Below are 19,033 nucleotides of genomic sequence, written 5' to 3' on the forward strand. Positions count from 1 at the left end.
AGGCATGCTGCTTTAAGGTGATTTTTCAAACTTAGCCATAATATGTATCACTTTTGAAATGGGCAAATATCTTCTTATCAAACTCATATGCTAAGACAAGTTACAAAACCCCTACTTCTACAGAATGGCAACTGTTCACGAGTCTTTTGGAACAAAGGTTTTTAGAACTAGTTTTAAATTACATAACTTCACATCATTAACGTTGGTTATATGATTAAATCCACTTCTTACCAAACTATTGTGTTTCCAATTCACTCGTTTGTTAATGGTATTCAGTATGATAAAACTTTGTGTCTGACTACGGTAGCTTTTCAATTTGCTTAAAACCCGTAACGGCAAACGCCGAGTGTAAACCGTTAAAGCGCATCATTTTGTAAAAGCAAAAAAAATACTATTAGTGAAACTTTTGTATCATCTACCGAGACGATGATTGGATAGGAAATGTGCAGGAAATTTTGTATATACAATTTGTCAGAAAACGTATTGCGAAAAGCTGCAGTTAAGGGATTTTGGATCGACACCAAAAGTAGATACCATTTTTTCCACAAAAAAAAACAAAAAACCTTGCTCTATCCCCTCTATCCTCCCCGCAACACACTTACAAAATTACAGTCAAACAAAATCATTCATCTGGCGTTAACATAATTATGCACTATGGAGAATCACATGATCAAAATAAACCAAAATAAATTTATGAATAATATGGGATAAAATTGAAGCAAATTTTGCTGTAAATCTAAAATATAGCCTATCATATGGCAACATAGATGTATCCTAAAACTACATAGATTTCAATCAAAATCACTTTCTGATTATCTAGAACACTTCAAGAAATTGAGACTTCTTATTTTCCTTAGTGTTTGTAATAACAGGATATCTATCATTATTGTCAACTACTTAATAATTTAACAACTTTCATTAGTCATATGTTAGGCTAGGTTTAAATTTTATATATTATCCTGGTAGGAAATTTATTCATGTTCTTTAAAATATAACTTTTGTTTAAAGATTATTTTGATCATGTGATTCCCCACAGTGCCGATGAATTTATTTCCTATTTGGAGGAATTATGTCTGAAAAACGGCGACCTTATAAATACATATCGGTGTGATCCTCCGCGTAGTGATGGGTACTGCACCCATTTTCTATCGCAAGGTGTTACGCAAGTGTTCACACGTACACATATTTATCTCTGCTGAAATTTATTTACTTAACTGGTTTATTGACCATCTTCACGAAATCATGATAAACGTTTTCAAACTTTGAACTTCTTAGTTCTCTTTATCACAAGGTTAATAACATTTAAAAGAAAATTGGTTACCGGTAAACGTGAATATTATATTACGTAAAGACATTCTTTTTGAATTGAATGTTTTAAGAAAGATGGCTTTGCCGAGGAATAACTGGAAAATGATTTGATTCAAAGTATTATATACGATACACAGCAACTGTACATAAAGGTAAGTCAAAAGTATTTAGTGTTTAGTTTTAGTATTCTCCCCTGCGTGTCTATAAATTATCTATAAAACATTATTATTAGCTATTCATATTTTATTTGAATTATATACAACGGTCGTTTTATTTCAGATTCTCAATACGAAATAAAGGAATATCAAGTAGAATGGAAAAATCAACAGAAACATTTGATATAAACGTATTGAAGCCGAATCAGCTTGGAGCATCTGTTAAAGGCCATGGAACCTTTGTACCAGATTCTGCACCAGAAGTTGAACATGGACCAAGTGTGGAAGATACAGCTGTACTTTCAGCATTTCCGGACACGAGAAACAAGGGTTCTGATGAAGTCTTTGAGATGTATTGTGAAACATGCAACAGAGACGGGAAACATAAGCCTGCATCAGGTTTCTGTACATCTTGTATGTCATACTTTTGTTCCACTTGCCTTAACTATCACGGGATGTTCTTGCCGGATCACAGATATTTAGAGGGAGACAAATTGCCACAAGACGTTTGTATTGAAAAATGCCCAGTTCATAACACTGAAATAATCAAATTTTACTGTGCAACGTGTAACACGTTCGTTTGTTCTGTTTGTAAAAGGGTGGACCATAAGGAAGTTTGTGCTATGAGATATTTGCCCAATATTGTCCAAGATTTAGAGCGTGGGGAGGAATTTGGACAACTGATTATTAACTGGAATCATATTGCAAAACGATTGTCAGACGCTGAAAGAGCAATGGGTATCCGCCATGGACGTATATACAAAATATCTTCAGACGTTAAGTTCGCGATAATGAAAGAAAAGGACACTTTGTTCAACCGGTTCGACCAAGAAGCAAATAAAATTGAAGAGAATGTTGCGTCAGTAATGCAAGTTGAAAACGCACGAGTGAGCAATGCGAAACAAACGATAGAACCTTTGAACATAGAAATTGGCAAGCTTGTACATGATATTAAACAGCTTTCCATTTCTCCAAAAAGTCAAAAGTATAAACTATTCATTGCATTGAAACAAGTCAGTCAAAGACTTGAACAGGCAGGACATGTTGTTGAGGATTTGACAAAATATGATTCCACAAGCGATGATGCATTTAAGTATAAACTAGAAAAGCATGCGGACGATGTTATCAAAAGAGTAAGAGAATTTGGAAGTGTCGCCAAGGACAATAACGTTAAAATGAAAGAGACAGAAGCAAGAGATCAACGAAAATTTGCACACCTTGTGGGTGATATTAACGTGAGTTCCGCACGTGATGATGATGGTTGCCACATAGTTGACTGCTGCGTACTGTCTGAGCAATATCTTATTGCTTGTGACAAAAACAATTCTTCTGTGAAGCTAATTGATACGAAAGGTCAAGGAGTTATTTACGTGCGGCACGTGAAAACAGTTCCAGAAGCTGTTACAAAGATTACTGACTCTGAGTTTGCAATGGTACATTCATCTGACAGGGACGAGGACAGGAGTATAATCCAGTTTTTAACCATGACAGAGTCAAGAGCTCTTGATTTCCAAACACACTTTATACTTACAGAAATGTACTGCGTCAATATCGCCTACGTTAATGATGACAGGCTAATTGTTTCTATGTGGGCCAATCATGAAGGTAAAGTGCAAGTACTAAGCATGACCGAAAAGTCATTGCTAACTTTGAAACATAATAAGGAAGGTGAAAAACTGTTCAGATGCCGTTTAAATTTTAGCCTTAGATGCTAGAGGTATACGCTTATATGTAACCGATTGGTATCGTGATAGTTTTACTGAACTTGATCTCGTTAACCGAGTTAGTCGGGAATTTGCTCATCGCTTTTGGCATCCAGAAGGAATAACTACTGACAACGAGGGTTTTGCTATGTCTGTAAAACGGCACGGGTCGTGTCCTTTTTTTTTCACCCTGATGATGGCGATTCTTCTCCGCATGTTTTACTGAACAAATACCATGTAGATTGGCAGCCGTCGTGGATACGCTTCTCTTGACGGATAATAAGTTGTACGTGGGTCAGAACATCAAAATATTATAAGGTGTACGAAATCCTGGTACCCGCGTCTACAAAGAAAGAAGTGAAGTAAAAAACTCAACAATCATCAACCAATACTTTTAGTAAATGTAAATTGTAAATACTTGATCATCATATTGAAACACTCTTCCTTCAAATAACAAAATGGAAGAATTTTGGTCTTCCTTTTTCCATATGAAACAAAACATGCAGCTTTATTTGAATCGTTAATATTTGCGAGAGACTAATTTTCGTAGAAGAAATTTAATCCAAACAAACAAACACAATTCCGATTAATTTCATCTTTGTAACTTTCAAACAACGGATACATGTCCAAAGAAAATAAATTTTAGAAAGAAATGTTTTGCAAACGAAATTAATTGATTTCATAGAGTGTTTCAAGAATAAAACAATGTTTTATTTTTATTATTTTTTTTAAATACAGAAGTACCAGTATTGAATATTTGATCTTTACCCTGTCGTCTTGTGTGGTATCTTGTAGAAATGAAACTTATTTTGTTAGTATTTATTACATAATCATTATGTGTACATCTAAAAAAATGAATGTTCTTTTACAGATAAAAGTCATTATAGAAAAATGTTCTTTTCTTGATTATTTTATAAAGAAATTGAGATTGATACACTTCACAATTCCCTATTTCAGTCATCATTTTTATAATAATTTACTTCTTTTGATGATTCTGGTGAATAAATTGAAAAAACATCTTATTACCCATCTGCTCTTTCTGTTCAGTTTTATGCTTTAAAGTATAGGTTGCCTCATACACTGGTTAATTTCAGAACGAAACACTCATTTCCTTGTTGCAAAATACATACAAGAGACTTTTTTTAACTTCTCGTAACTGTAGACATTTCCTCGGCGTATTTACTGAGAATAACTGAGCAAACAGCTGAATGTTGTATTGTGTTATGCATATTTCCCAAAAAGAGTTTGGTCAATTTCCAACGGTTTCATTATCACAGTCGACTATAACGCCAATAACAAACTAACTGTTCAACTGAGAGCAATTTGCTGCCAAAACCACTTTGCCAGTTCTCCCCATATTTGGACTGAGTATTATATTTTCTGGGCCTTTGTGATCAAGAAGATCATTCAATGTTTATGGACAATACACTTCTGCTTAAGCCGGTGCTCTGGGGCGTAAGGGTTGTTGAACATTCCAATACCTCTCATGAACAAGACTCAGTCAAACCGAGTCTGCTATCATTTTGCTTGGTTGCATTCTACGCTTTCAAAAATCCTCTTACATACTCAGTATTCTATTTACTATTCACAACAAGAGTCTTTAAGTGATGCTTTGTGCGGCTGTTAAAGTCTTCCCGTATTTGGACTCAGTATTGTTATATTGTGTGCGCCTTTGTGTTCATGGAGTTCATTCAATGTTAATGGATGATAGAGTTCCTCTTAAGCAAATGCTAGGGACATGAGAGGTGTTACAGATTTCATTACCTCTCATAAACAGACTCAATCAAACCGAGTCTGCTATAATTCTTGCTTGCTTTTGCTTTCTATACTTATAAAAGTTCTTCTTACAGATTGTATTCTTTAAGTGTACGATTAGAACTTATGGCATGCTCTGTGTTAAAAACTTCAGACACGGCCTGCATATGTCCATATAACCCTGTATTTATCATAGTTACATAATCAGAAAGAACTAAAATCATCGCATTAGTGATACAATGGGAAGTTCCACCTCATTTCACAGATAATACTACATTTGCAGAAATTAATAGAAACCATTTGTTCACAGGGCGAATTTTGAAGTTTTCATTTTAAGAGATTGTTAAGAATGTATATTATGAACTGAAAATAACGACAGGAGTGAAAATTGGTTTTAAATATTGATAAAAACCTACGAAAAATGTCATGTTAATTTTCCTTTTCGTTATTGACCGGAATATCTCGTAATGTATCATCACATTAATACAGTTTTTAACAAGTTTTAAGGCGATTTTAATTTTTTTTACTAAAACTATGTAAACGAGACTGAATTGTCTAAAATGATTTCACAAACTAGTGAGTTTTAGTAAAAAATTGTTTGTAAACCCGGCATTTATTTTGAATTCCTGGCCATTATGTGAGATAAGTTATATGCATTAAAATAGGCATACACATTATTGACAAGTTATTATTTATCTTATTATGAAGACAAGAGTTAAGAGTATGTAATCTTTACGCGGAAAATCTAGCTGAATGTAATATCATATATAGCCACCCTATGTTAACCAGTACAATGACAATCAAATGTAAACGTATTGTTAGAGCTGTATCAATTAATAGGGAAAAATAAAAGGATAGAGACGATTCAAATGATAACATTAATAAGATATACATTGTACATGCTTAAAATGGATATTGTGACAAAAATCCGTCTTCAGCTCTCATTGTTTGATTTAGTTTATTAACTGTTTAATGGTTTGTTAGCTTAATGGTTTATACTGTAGGGACAGGGGAAATATAATTTGAAAATTCCGCACAAATGCGTTGATGCCAGTGCAAAAAAAAAGCAGTTTTGAGAAAAGAGGAAAATAGAGCGAAGGTATTACATGTGGTTTGTAGAAGATTGTATGTCATTTTCAACTCGCCAATTCAGTCGGAGTTTTTTTCTATAAAAGGTAAAATATCAGTTTCAAGATACTAAATTTAGGTAAAAATGGCCCAGATGGGGCACATAGAAATACCTGTCCCGTGTTATCTGTAAATGACTGACTTAAAGCGTATATTTATTTTTATAACACGAGGCTAGACGTAAACAACGGTTGTTTGAAAAGTGTCTCATAACGTTTTACTGCTTTCACAAAGTCTCATAATTGAGATGATTTCAGATGGACGGATGACAGTTATCATTTTGACTGACTCAAAAACATGTTTAGATCCAACCGCCTTTAAGGTGATTCAAGCATTCATTTATTTTTACACAACAGATACTCTCATGTAGAAATACTTAGTTTTTTTAAACATCATAAATAACTATCTGAATATATATGTCAAAAATTCATCTGCTCCTTTTATGCAGAAAACGTACATGGGTGACCCATACCACTTAAATTTACTGGGGTTTCTTTGCTCAGTAAATGTATGAAGATGTAGGCAGTTTGAGTAATACCTGTGACGAATTGTGTAAGTGAGTACAATTTTTCTGTGATGAATTGTGTAAGTGAGTGCAGTTTTGTTTACATGTGACTATCTATCTTGAGTTTGCTTGCACATGACCCGATATTCTGAAGTTAGTACGACCATGAAGGAGCAGTCTTGGACGTTGTCAAGTTTACTTGATTATTTCACAAGAAACTGTTTTATCAAATATTTCTTTAATCTTTTTTTTTTTTTAAATAATTTCAGCTGTAATTAACCGTAAATTATCCCTGCGAATTGTTCTGATAAATGAAAAAGAAAACAGCCTCGAACATTTATTCTATAATGCATTTGCCCTTTTCTAAATCAAACTCAAGGAGAAACCCGTAACAAATGGATTTTTGTTATGCAATGTTATGAACAGTGAAGTTTACATTTAACGGTATGCCATAACTTATCGAAACTGGTTCAAGGTTGAATAATGTAGATAAAGTGCTTAATTTTAGATTAAATGAATGTGAAGCTTTATACTTGATAATATTCTTTATGGCGAAATAACCGCAGTTTGTATATATCTAAATACCGGTGAGTACGTTTACTTTTAGCCGTTACGACGATATTTCAGATTCAGTTATAAAATTACATTTTTTCCGTTTAGTCGTGACCGCCATCTTAGATATTTTATATCCTATTTAAACATGTGCGTAAAATTAGCCAGAGCAGCCAGAGTTCAGCCAGAGTTTAGCCAGAGTAGCCAGAGAAGTCAGAACTCTGGTTACTCTGGCTGGCCTGAGTAGCCAGAGTTCAGCCAGAGAAGTCAGAACTCTGGTTACTCTGGCTGGCGAGAGTAGCCAGAGTTTAGCAAGAGTAGCCAGAACTTTGGGGTTTATTTTGGCTGGCCAGAGTAGCCAGAGTTCAGCAAGAGTAGCCAGAGTTCAGCCAGTATCCAGAACTCTGGTTACTCTGGCTGGCCAGAGTAGCCAGAGTTCAGCAAGAGTAGCCAGAACTCTGGTTACTCTGTTAAAGGTAGAATACGCTTATTTGCTGATGACACCATCATATACCTCAACATTGACTCGTTAATAGACTCTTACAAAGTTCAAGATGATTTGACAAAATTAGAATGGCTGGCCAGAGTAGCCAGAATTCAACCAGAGTAGGCAGAGTTTCTAGATTTTTGACATGTTCTGGCACTCTGGTCAGCCAAAGTAGCCACAGTAGCCCGAGTCACCAGGACATCACTTGCTCTGGTTATTCTGGCTGTTTCTAACAGAGTAGCCAGAGTTCAGCCAGAGTAGCCAGAGTTTCTGGGATTTTAACATGTTCTGGCTACTCTGGTCAGCCAGAGTAACCAGGTCACGTGTTCGCAAAACATTTTCAGTCTTAGCTGAGTTTGATTACGAAACTTTAATAATATAATATGTCATTTCTATCTAAATAGCATATTTAAAACTGAATTTCAAATTAATAACTATTTTCAAGTGGTTAATTAAAGTAGCTCTTGTTACTCTGGCTAGCCAGAGTAACCAGGGTTTCTAGGGTTTTAACATGTTCTGGCTTCTGGCTACTCTGGTCAGCCAGAGTAGCTAGAGTAGCCAGAGTAACCAGGTCCCGTGTTCGCAAAACATTTTCAGTCTTAGCTGAATTTGATTTTGAAACTTTTGTTATTTCCTTCTAAATAGAATGTTTAAAACTGAAAATCAAGTTAATAACTATTTTCGGTTGGCTATTTACAGTAGCCAGAGTATCCAGAACTCTGGTTACTCTGGCTGGCCAGAGTAGGCAGAGTTCAGCCAGAGTAGCCAGAACTCTGGTTACTCTAGCCAGAGTAGCAAGACTTTATTAGGATTTTTACATGTTCTGGCTACTCATACCAAAGCAGCGTAACGTCAATGCTTGAAACTCTTAAAAGGCAGACACTAGAACATAGAAGAATACATGCATCCCAAATAATGTTGTACAAATTTCCATTAATTAAATCATTCAGTTTCAGTTTTAGTATTGCATATGCCATGTTTTTGTGATTTTCCTACATATCTGCGATATGTCACATGTTTAATTGTTAAGCGCCCTTGAACGTATATTTTATATTAAATGGGCGCTCAACAATTCTGGTATAATAATAATAATAATAATCTCATATGCTAAGTTTTTTTCTGCAATGGATGCAATATGGTGATACATATGGTGGGCGAACGTATGTTTTTAGGCAGTTTCTTTGATATTATTGTTATTACATTGTACATATCTTTTATAAATCTGAGAGAGTTACTAGCTTTTGAAGATGTAATTTCAATATGTGTTTCCAAGTTAAGTCATCACTAATAGTAATCCCAAGATATTTAGCTTTTTCTGTAGTTTTTAGTTCTTGATTAAGTAATTCACATGTTCCTGCTATTGTCTATCCCGTAAAGGTTTAATTTCTACGCGCTGGCCCTAAAGCTCGAAACCTAGTTACACTACTGCAACTCTTCCTTAGTCTCAAGCGTATTCTTTTATATAATTTATCTGCCCTGACAGTGTAGCTGCAACAGCTCATATATCAATGTACTGGGATAAATGATAAGTTAAATGATAAGTTGAATCCTCGGTGTGTTTACATCAATCGCTGGATACAGAATGACTTCATTGCCATCCGTCTACTTATCAACACCCTAGCAGGGAGGTCATTTGATTGGTGCTTTTTATGGAACTTGTTTCTGATTTGTCCAAATTCAAATATATTTTACGAGTACACAAGTACTTGCTCTAACAAATAGTCGGTTCCCTTTTACTATCGTACATAACATAATATGTGTTGATGAGATCCAGCTATCGCTGTTATTAACCCAAGTTGTCCATAAGGTTACAACACACTAAATAGCTGTTCTTCTTTATTCTATATAAAAATGACATATTTCCAATGACAACAGCACACATAAAGCCCAAATTAAAATGACTGTAACTTACTTTTTTCTCGAAAATATTATCAGAGCTGAGAAACATTAAACGAAAAGTGGGATTCAGGTTTATGCAAGAAAAATATTTCAGTCCAACACACAAACGGGCAAAATCAGCTAAAAATGAGCCCCCAAATTGTAGTGGTGGTGAAATGATCTAAATTCCATGACAAATACTGTCATGTTATTATTTCATTGTAAAAATGCTACCTACATGCCAAGATAGATCTTTCATGTCATTTCAGCAAAATAATTGCAATGAAAATAAGGAAAATAACTCTACAGAGCAAAGAAAAAAAAAATAACTGAGGGCTATTTGAATCTACCATTTTTTTCGCGCCGTTTGCCTGTTTATTGGAAAAGAAATAAAACTGAAAACACATTTTAATGTATTTTTGCCTTAAAAACTATGATTATCAGATGGGAAATGATCAAACTAAGATAAAATGTACTCATACTCATATTTTGTTAATAAATGAGGAAGTTATCGCTGCTTTACGACAATTTCTAACGCTGAATGACTCGGCAATTTAGTCTGTATACATCACTATTGCCCCATATTGAATTGTTTTTCATCTTAGGTAAACTGCATACTATTATTTACAAAAACCCAGTTTAAATTATATGTAAAGAAATGATATGAGAAAATTTGACATAAAATCAACGATAATTCGGTTTTTAAAATGTCGTTTTTAGGGGGCCATATTGGATTTGCACAATGTAGTAATCTAACGTTGTCCCAAAAATTTGGACCTCTTTAGATGCATAATTCTGTTGTTATGTGTTGTTTCCCAGAAATCCGCAGTTTCATAATATTTTTTAACATTTTACCCCCCAAAAATAGACATTTTGCATCATGATACTTTTCTATACTTTTTATATGTTGTTACTGACCAGAGTAGCAAGAACATGTTAAAAATCAATCTAGAAACTCTGCCTACTCTGGTTGAATTCTGGCTACTCTGGCCAGCTAGAGTAACCAGAGTTCTGGCTACTCTTGCTGAACTCTGGCTACTCTGGCCAGCCAGAGTAACCAGAGTTCTGGATACTGGCTGAACTCTGGCTTCTCTGACTGAACTCTGGCCACCAGAGTAACCAGAGTTCTGGCTACTCTGGCTAAACTCTGGCTGAACTATGGCTACTCTGGCCAGCCATAGTGATCAGAGTTCTGGCTACTCTGGCTACTCTAAATAGCCACTTGAAAATAGTTATTAACTTGAAATTCAGTTTTAAACATGCTATTTAGATAGAAATGAGATATGAGCCGCGCCATGAGAAAACCAGCATTATTGATTTGCGACCAGTTTCTCTAATTCCAATACGCTTTAAAAGCGAACAGTTGGATCCTGAACAGACTGCGCGGATGCATGCTGGTCGCAAAACCACTATGTTGGTTTTCTCATGGCACGGCTCAATTATTAAATTTCATTATCAAATTCAACTAAGACTGAAAAACTTTTGTGAACATGGGACTTGGTTACTCTGCCTACTCTGGCTGACTGGAGTAGCCAGAACATGTTAAAATCATAGAAACTCTGGCTACTCTGGCTAGCCACAGTAACCAGAGCTACTCTAAGTAGCCACTTGAAAATTGCTTAATTTTTACAGCTTTTTCCTATTTGATGATATTCTATATAGTGACATAAACACATTGGTGAGTTTTATTAAATCAAAAGTTCAAACTTTTTTTTTCTCTCTGTAGGTACACTAATCAACATATGATAACACTTCTTTGCTGAAGGGTACTTGAGTTTTAAAACTGGGTAATTGTTTACGTAAATTTTGGACCACCATCTTAAGTATATACTTTGAACTTTATTTATTTATTTGTTTATTCATTTTTATTTTGCTTATTTTATAGATTTGCGTGTTTAAGGTCATGTTTTACTGATGTGTACGTGTTGCATGACAGATCATATTGAATTAATATTGTCGGCAAATTTCTGTTAATTTTAGATTATAGTTGGCATTTCGCTGTTTTACATGAGGATATAAACAGGTGTTTTCACGACATAACGATTGTAAAATTTTACTTTTTAGGTAATTCCAGGATACAAAGTGACGTTTCGTTGGGCCAATATGGCAGAATCAAGTAGCCCGAGAATTGAAAATGACTCGAATACAAACGGACAACTTGACTGAATATTCGGAACTAGAAGGGACAAGAATTAAGGCTCCGACGAAGTGTTTCAAATGTTTTGTGAAACATAACCGTGATGGGAAACATGCAGTAGCATACGCTTTTTGTAAGTCCTGTTTGGCTTTCTTTTGCTCAACTTGTCTGAAATTTCACGGACTGTTTCTACTGGGTCATGAATACTTAGAGGGAGAGAATATGCCTCAAGACAGTTGCACTGAAAAATGCAAAGCTCACAACAACGAGATTATAAAATTTTATTGTGCTACATGTAGTAAATTTGCATGTCCTGTTTGTAAAATAGAAGACCATAAAGGCACCTGCACCATAAAATACTTACCTGACATTGTGAATGAAGATATTGAGGACGGAGAATATTTAAAAGAGTTAATGGTAAAAGTGAATAGTATTGCTAAACAACTGACTGACGCTAAGCAGTTATTGACATGAAATATGAACGCCTTAAGGTACTAATCGGAAGCTATAAGTGCGATAAAGATGAAAAGGAAACACTGTTTGCAGAGTTTGATCAAGTAAATATCAATCTGAAGAGAAATTCAGGTAAGAAAAAAACGATGACATGCGCCTTGTTACTGCCCAAGAACAATTTGATTCTTTGGCAGCAGAAATTGAAGAGCTGTCAAAAAATAGCAAATCACATTCAAGTTCTCCTAAGAGTCCAAACTATAAACTATTCATAACGCTGAAACAATGCGGTGATAGACTTTCGAATGTTAAAGATACTGTTGAGTGCTTAACTAAAGATTGTACCACGGGTAGTGATGCATTTGAATCTGAACTTCAAATCAAAGCTAATGAGTTGACTAGAAGGGTGAAAGAATTTGGAAGTATGACGATGAGTCACCACATAAAATCTAAAGAAATCAGTCCGAAAGAACAAACGAAAATTGCATATCCTATGGAAGATATATATGTCAGAGCTGAAGGAGATGAGAAAGACTGTTATATAATTGATTTTTGTATGCTGTCAGATCAATACCTTATTGCTTGTGACAAAAATAACTCATCGCTTAAGGTAATCGATGCAAGAAATAATAAACTTGAATATGTAAGGTCTGTTAAGTCAAAGCCTGAAACTGTCACCAAAATTAACGACAGTGAGATTGCTATGGCTCAGTGCTATGACAGAGACAGCGATAGGAGTAAAATCCAGTTTTTAAATCTGACGAAGGCTAAAACACTCACATTTCAGAGGCGCTACATACTAACAGAAATGTTTTGTATTACTATCGCCTACATCAATGACGGTAGACTGATAATTTCGATGTCACAAGATAATGAAGGGAAAATTCAAATACTGAATATGAAGGGAAAAGTCTTGGCAAATATTGAAGTGAATGGTGAAGGAAATCAAATATTCCGAATCCCTTTCTGTATATCTTTAGATGCGGAGGCAAAGCATGCATATGTTACTGATTGGTATGAAGACAGCATATTTGAAATCGATCTCGGCACCACAGCAACTAGGAAAATTGCCTATTTCTGGCACCCAGAAGGAATAACAACTGATAAAGAGGGGTTTATCTACGTAATTGCAAATGGTACAAACCGTATCCATTGCTTTCATCCAAAGACTGGATTTGCAAATGCTGATGGTACTAAATTGCATGTTATGTCGGAGAACTTCTCTGCAAATAGCCAACGATCTGGCATATTCTATTCTGCGACAGATAACAAGTTGTATGTAGGATACTTGGGCCATGATAGCATAAATGTGTACAGAATCAGTGATAACACAGACACGGACAAAGAAATGAAGAAAATTAAACAGTGAACGCAGTCAGTATGTATTCATTTCTATATACATGCACTTGAAAATATGCTTTAAATGCGCAAATAGTGACAGCGATTACCGCCTCGATAACCTAGTACTACTGCGTCCGCTTTAAGTGCTGGAGGTCAAGGGTTCGATTCCCGGCTTCGTCATACCGAAGACGTGAATAATGTTACCAGTAGCTTCCTTGCTTGGCGCTCAACATTAATAGGGAACTGACCAGTTCTCTCATACACACTCGACGTTGGATTTCAGCAGGACTGAAGTGTCGACAGTGATCAATATAAGCTGTAGAACTTGTTTCACAATTTACCTAAAGTAGATCAGTATAAATTAATGACAACGAAACCACGTTACAGCGGTCATCATTGAAATACACCAGTAGGCAATGAACGATCACATTGAAACACATGAAGTGTAGAATGGAATGAAACTAATGCATTTAGCAATTGTACTTGATTAGCAATTTTTATTTGTTTTCACAGACACTTGGGGCTCGGACCTCCACACACCCCATTCTCCTCCGCCCCTGGTTAAGTTTAGCCAAAATATTTTAGCATTTCACCATGTTTTAAAGCATATGCGACGATCATAAAAAAGCATTTTGTAAAAATTTCAGCGTGTTTTTAAAAAATGTTTTTTTTTACCATCAATGCTCTCAATACTACAAGATAAAGCAACATTGTACGAACAATGGGAACACTTGCTTGCGCTGGACCCTCGCTTTGTGTAGGCGCATGTCTAAACCGGGAACCAAAATTGTTTTCTACCATACGGCTATGTTAAACCAGATCATCACTTCTTTTTGTAAACAACCTCGTGTAACACGTGGTGAAGCGATAATCCGGTATAATGCAGTCGAAACGGTATCATTTTGTACCCGGCAAAGACAGGGGCAGTTCAAAGCAGGGATCTATTCGCAAGGAAGTGTTCCATAGAAATTTTGATAGATTGATTTATAATATTTATTGATTTCTCGTCGGAATACAAACGACAGTTGTCGGGACCGGTGTCATTTGACAGAATGGTAACAGTTCTGACGATTTTATACCAGTGATTCATTTTGGGAGGGGGGTTTATTTAAAAACGTTTAACTGGCTATTGTTTCCCTAGTGTTCGTGAGATGTTTCATATCTTGTAATATTGAGAGCATTGATGGTAAAAATGCATTTTTAAAAACACGCTGAAATGTTACAAAATGCGTTTTATGATCGTCACCTATGCTCAATACATGGTAAAATGCTAAAATATATTGGCTAAACTTAACCAGGGGCGTAGGAGAATGGGGTGTGTGGAGGTCCGAACCCCAAGTGTCTGTGTATTGATTAGCCTTAGATAGTGCAGTTAAGTTTAATGTAATTCATATTATTTGTTGAACCGTATTGACAATCTCTTTTGATCCTTGTGATTTCAAGTCTTCAAACGTGCTTGAAATACTACTACTCTAAACTGAATGTATGCATGCTTTATGCAATATTGTATCTGTAGACCATATTTATACCAGCTTAATTTAATAATAGATAATACAAATATGAAGTCAACAGCTGGGGTATATAAAATTACAGTTGTTTTGTTTTGTAAATACATTTCCAATTCTTTCTTAAATCACGTCGCAGATCTATGATTGACATTTTCGTAATATTTCAAATTTGAAATAATTACACTTAAGAAATTATCATGGGAACGTGCGTTACTGTTATTATGGATCTTGTTTTTACATAAATAGGTAATGTTCGCTTACAGTGCGGACAATTATACTCACTGTTCTTTTCATTTCTATTTAGCAATGCCACTGCTGTGTTATATTAACCAGGTACAAATTTAGACCGTAGAAATATCAAGTAAGAATGAATGCAGACACGTTTTATATGCCGTATATATGCTTAAAATATATGTAATTTATTTTCATTGATGAAAAAGCTTCAAAATTAAAGTTATGCTGTTAAATGTTAACAGTTCTTATACATTTTACAAAATATGTTGTTCAAGCAGCTAATGCCCAACTCTGAATAACAAAAACTAAGTATAAGTTTTTTTTATAGTTGCAGCCTGTTCCCATATGAGCCACTCTGTATCAGGTATCTTTGTTTTATAGGACAGAGCACGATACAGAAGATGCTTCATTTCTCATTCTTAATTAATAGATGTTTGTGTTGGGCAATATAAAATTGCAAGATATCCGCATTCAAGTTATGTTCTGCTATGATTAGTAGAGCTTAACTAAAAGCGATATTATTTTGTTTCACACGGAGTTCCACGCCATTGTCAGTACTAATCAAGTACATTTGAAATATCATATTAGAGCAACCCATTATTAGATCTTCGATGGGGATAAAGATCTACAGCCTATAGAAAAATACCTTGGAAACTAATTTTCCGTGTGCAAAAGCAACACTTCATATAGATCTAAGATGATTACTTGACGTTTGCATGCATAAAAAAAAACAAATTTAAAGTAATTTACATAAAAAGGAAGGACAGCTTATTTTTTCCAAATTTAATGACTAAAAGATAAATACTATACGCGGCTTGAATTACCTTTATATAATTTTTGAATTTTCGATGTTATTCACCTCTGATTAAGCAAATACTCACGTGACCGAGAATTGACTTCTTAAACCGACTAGCCCAGTCAATTAAAGAATAAGATGCGAATACTTTGTGCGAAAATGTGAACTACAGAAGTATTTTTGGTTGAAACATTTGGTCAATGTTTAAAAGTTCGCTTGATAACACTGTCGCATTACAATGGTGATTTTAATAGGAATATTACATCATACCTGTATATCTGTAACAAAGAAAGTCAAAACGCATTGCTCTATCTTGGGACCCCTATTTCGCGATTGCCTGTGCCATTTTTTGGTTAATTTTCCGAAGAAGTGCGTACAGACCTGAGGGCATACGGTCATTATTCACCTTGAGGCTAATTAATCCATGGATATCACAAAGAGCAATCAAGCATTAATATGTAAAATAACTAGATCTTATGTCTTAATCTACCATCAGGCAACTGAAACTACTGAATTTCATCGTTTCGGGACCAGTTAGTAAACAGATAACGTCATAATATAAAGTCGTCATCAATGTTTGTGTAGTATTGTGTACAGAGTAACATGCTGCGATCATTGAAAATATTGTTTAATTTTCTTAATATGTTTTAAAACTCGTTAAACACTTTATAGTTGTTGTGGTACGCAGATTAAAAATTATTCATTTGACAAAAAAGGTAAAGGTTGATTTCCCGGAAGCACAAAAACACCGGAAACACAGCCGGGGGCATGCATCGCAAAGTAGGTCAGGCGGGTTGCTTCAAATATCCAACAACAACTACATATTAATCATATGCAAAATACAAAAACGAGTAAGAAGTAGCAAAATGGGTGGGGTATTTTGGGGAGTGAAAAAAAGCAAGGATCAATGTTCAACAGGGAAAGCCACGCTCCAAAAACGCAGTCTCCCTACCCCACAAACCACAGCAGTTTAAACACGGATGTGCACGAGACATACGCACGCACGCACGCACGTAAAGCAAACAACAGATAGAGAGATGCTCTTGTGATTTAAACATGAGCACACGGAACTGCTTTTTCAAATGAAAAGAAGCCAATACGTCTGTAGTGACAAAGGGATAATATTAAGTTAGGAACTGTTTACTGTTAATTCGGTCATTGTAAGTATGCGTACTTTGTTAGTCGCGTTGTCCCTCACGTCACGTTAAAAAGTTCAGCAGGTCGTAATGACAAAATAATGCCGGGCACACGACAGCAAAAATGCATTATCTCTGGATGTGGCGCGTAATACCGGCAAAAAACAGCACCATTATTGTTACTGTATACAGAAACATAGGTATAAGTCTGAATTTACGTGAATGACATCTCTCCGGTGATCAAGAATGAATTGTGCTTTATGCTGATGATTCTGCCATCATATGCCGGTTGTTAAGAACGATTTTACAGAAGATCTTGAATTGGTTTAGTTAGGTAAGTTTATGATACCTTGTCCTTATCTTTCGTTAAAAACTGAGTCTATGTTATTTGGTACAAAGAAAAGAAGTCAAGTGTTTGAATTTACATACATATTACATGCAATGGCCAGGTGTCCATTTAGACCAGTGTCTGTGAATTCTTATCACGTTTTGTTATCAAAAAAGTCAATGTTGGATTAAAATGTCTGTTTTGCACAGATCATATTGAGAGATTCCTTGTTTTAACCCTTTTTCCGTGTCATTTTGATCATGCTTGTTCATGTTTGGTATTATTGTTTAAATGAATCTGTTAGAGATTCACCTGGAGGGGAATACTTTTATTTACACTGTCCCGTGTCTTTGGAACATGTTGGGGGTAAGAGTGAGGTTGGGTGCGCACCATAAACCGGTTTAAGCTCCCCAGTGGTGTTTTTGCTACTGACCGTTCCAAGGCGGTGCCCCACTGTGTTCCTTTGTTTGTTCGTTTTGTTCTCATGTGTTGGCTTGGTGTGTGTGTGCGTGTATGTGTATGTGTGTGTGCGCGCATGGTGTGCACGTCTGCGTGCTGTAGGTTTCGTTTTGGGGAGGCTGCGTTTTTGGTATGTGGCATTCCCTGTTTGATATTTGTCTTTGTTTTTTTCGGGTTACTCAAAAATAAATTGATACGGTTTGTACCTAACTTGGAACATAGGTCAGATACAGGTTACGAACAACCCGCTTTTAAAGAAGGGAAAAATCCTTTATTTCACTCTGTCATGTTCTTGATTAATCAGACTTGGTCTGATAATTGAAAAGTACAAAACAATTCTATGTGAAGGTTTTTAAGTAAAGGTTTTATTTTACATTCGTTAATTTTTGTATCTTTCGAATAATTTGCGTTCATATATAAGACCTTTCCTAAAACTTAACTGTGGTGCTATCATGTTAGAGCGTTACTAGTCTATGGTTTAACATTGTTATGCTCTCTAAAAATTTGACTTATAACATGACATACGTTGGTCAAAACAGTCAAAATTGTACAAAGGTGTACGAATTTACTGGCAGCACGTTTACAGAGAATAAAGTGAAGGATTGTGACACTCAACAGTCGGCATCTTCTCAATGAAACATAACTGATGATCAAATTCAAATGCATTTTCTTCAAAAGAAAGAAATGGATGAGATATTTAAAAGAAAAAAGTAACACCAGCTTTGAAAAATATCTCAAATATTTATAAATTCATCGTAAAGAATCCATTCCGATTTGCGTTTACCTGGGCCACAAAAAACGTGAATGTAATATTGTGTCATCTTATTTATTTTGGACCGTATAAAATAATGCATAAAACAGTCTTTTGATCTCTTGTGGGACTCATTTCATACAAGCAATTTAATCCTTAGGCTAACGAACAAGTTAATTTCCGATTAACTTTATCGTTATAAATTTGAAACAACAGATGTCCAAAGAAATGACCGTTTTTGCAAGAAACGTTGTGCCAACAAATCGATTTCATAGGATGTACATGTAACAAAAAAAAAACGTTTTGAAACATACAGTAAGTAACCCATCTGAACAATCTAGAAATTACTATTTGTTGGTCGATGCATATTAATAACTGATACCTGTAAAATAGACTGATTGTGGAAGAACCGCATTGTTCAC

The 19,033-nt window shown here is 35.2% G+C and overlaps 2 protein-coding genes across 3 annotated transcripts in view; both read left to right on the top strand.

The window, feature by feature from the left end:
- The first annotated feature begins 957 nt into the window (after positions 1–957).
- On the top strand, positions 958–3,178 carry LOC123536138 (uncharacterized). The gene is made up of 2 exons (XM_045318978.2): positions 958–1,460; positions 1,588–3,178. Exon 2 carries the CDS (start codon positions 1,622–1,624, stop codon positions 3,176–3,178), a length of 1,557 nt encoding a protein of 518 aa, XP_045174913.2. The 5' UTR covers positions 958–1,460; positions 1,588–1,621.
- Positions 3,179–7,009: 3,831 nt separating this feature from the next.
- LOC123536139 (uncharacterized) overlaps positions 7,010–19,033 on the top strand; it is a 66,966-nt gene continuing 54,942 nt past the window's right edge. Inside the window, exons 1-2 of one of the 2 annotated variants that reach the window (XM_053529035.1) lie at positions 7,010–7,141; positions 11,198–11,258. The gene's annotated coding sequence lies outside the window, so the exon portion shown is untranslated. The remainder of the gene's footprint in view (positions 7,142–11,197; positions 11,259–19,033) is intronic. The other variant, XM_045318979.2, reaches the window with a different exon arrangement.

This window comes from Mercenaria mercenaria, chromosome 17 (genome assembly GCF_021730395.1).
Source record: "Mercenaria mercenaria strain notata chromosome 17, MADL_Memer_1, whole genome shotgun sequence".
In the NCBI taxonomy this organism is placed as follows: domain Eukaryota; kingdom Metazoa; phylum Mollusca; class Bivalvia; order Venerida; family Veneridae; genus Mercenaria; species Mercenaria mercenaria.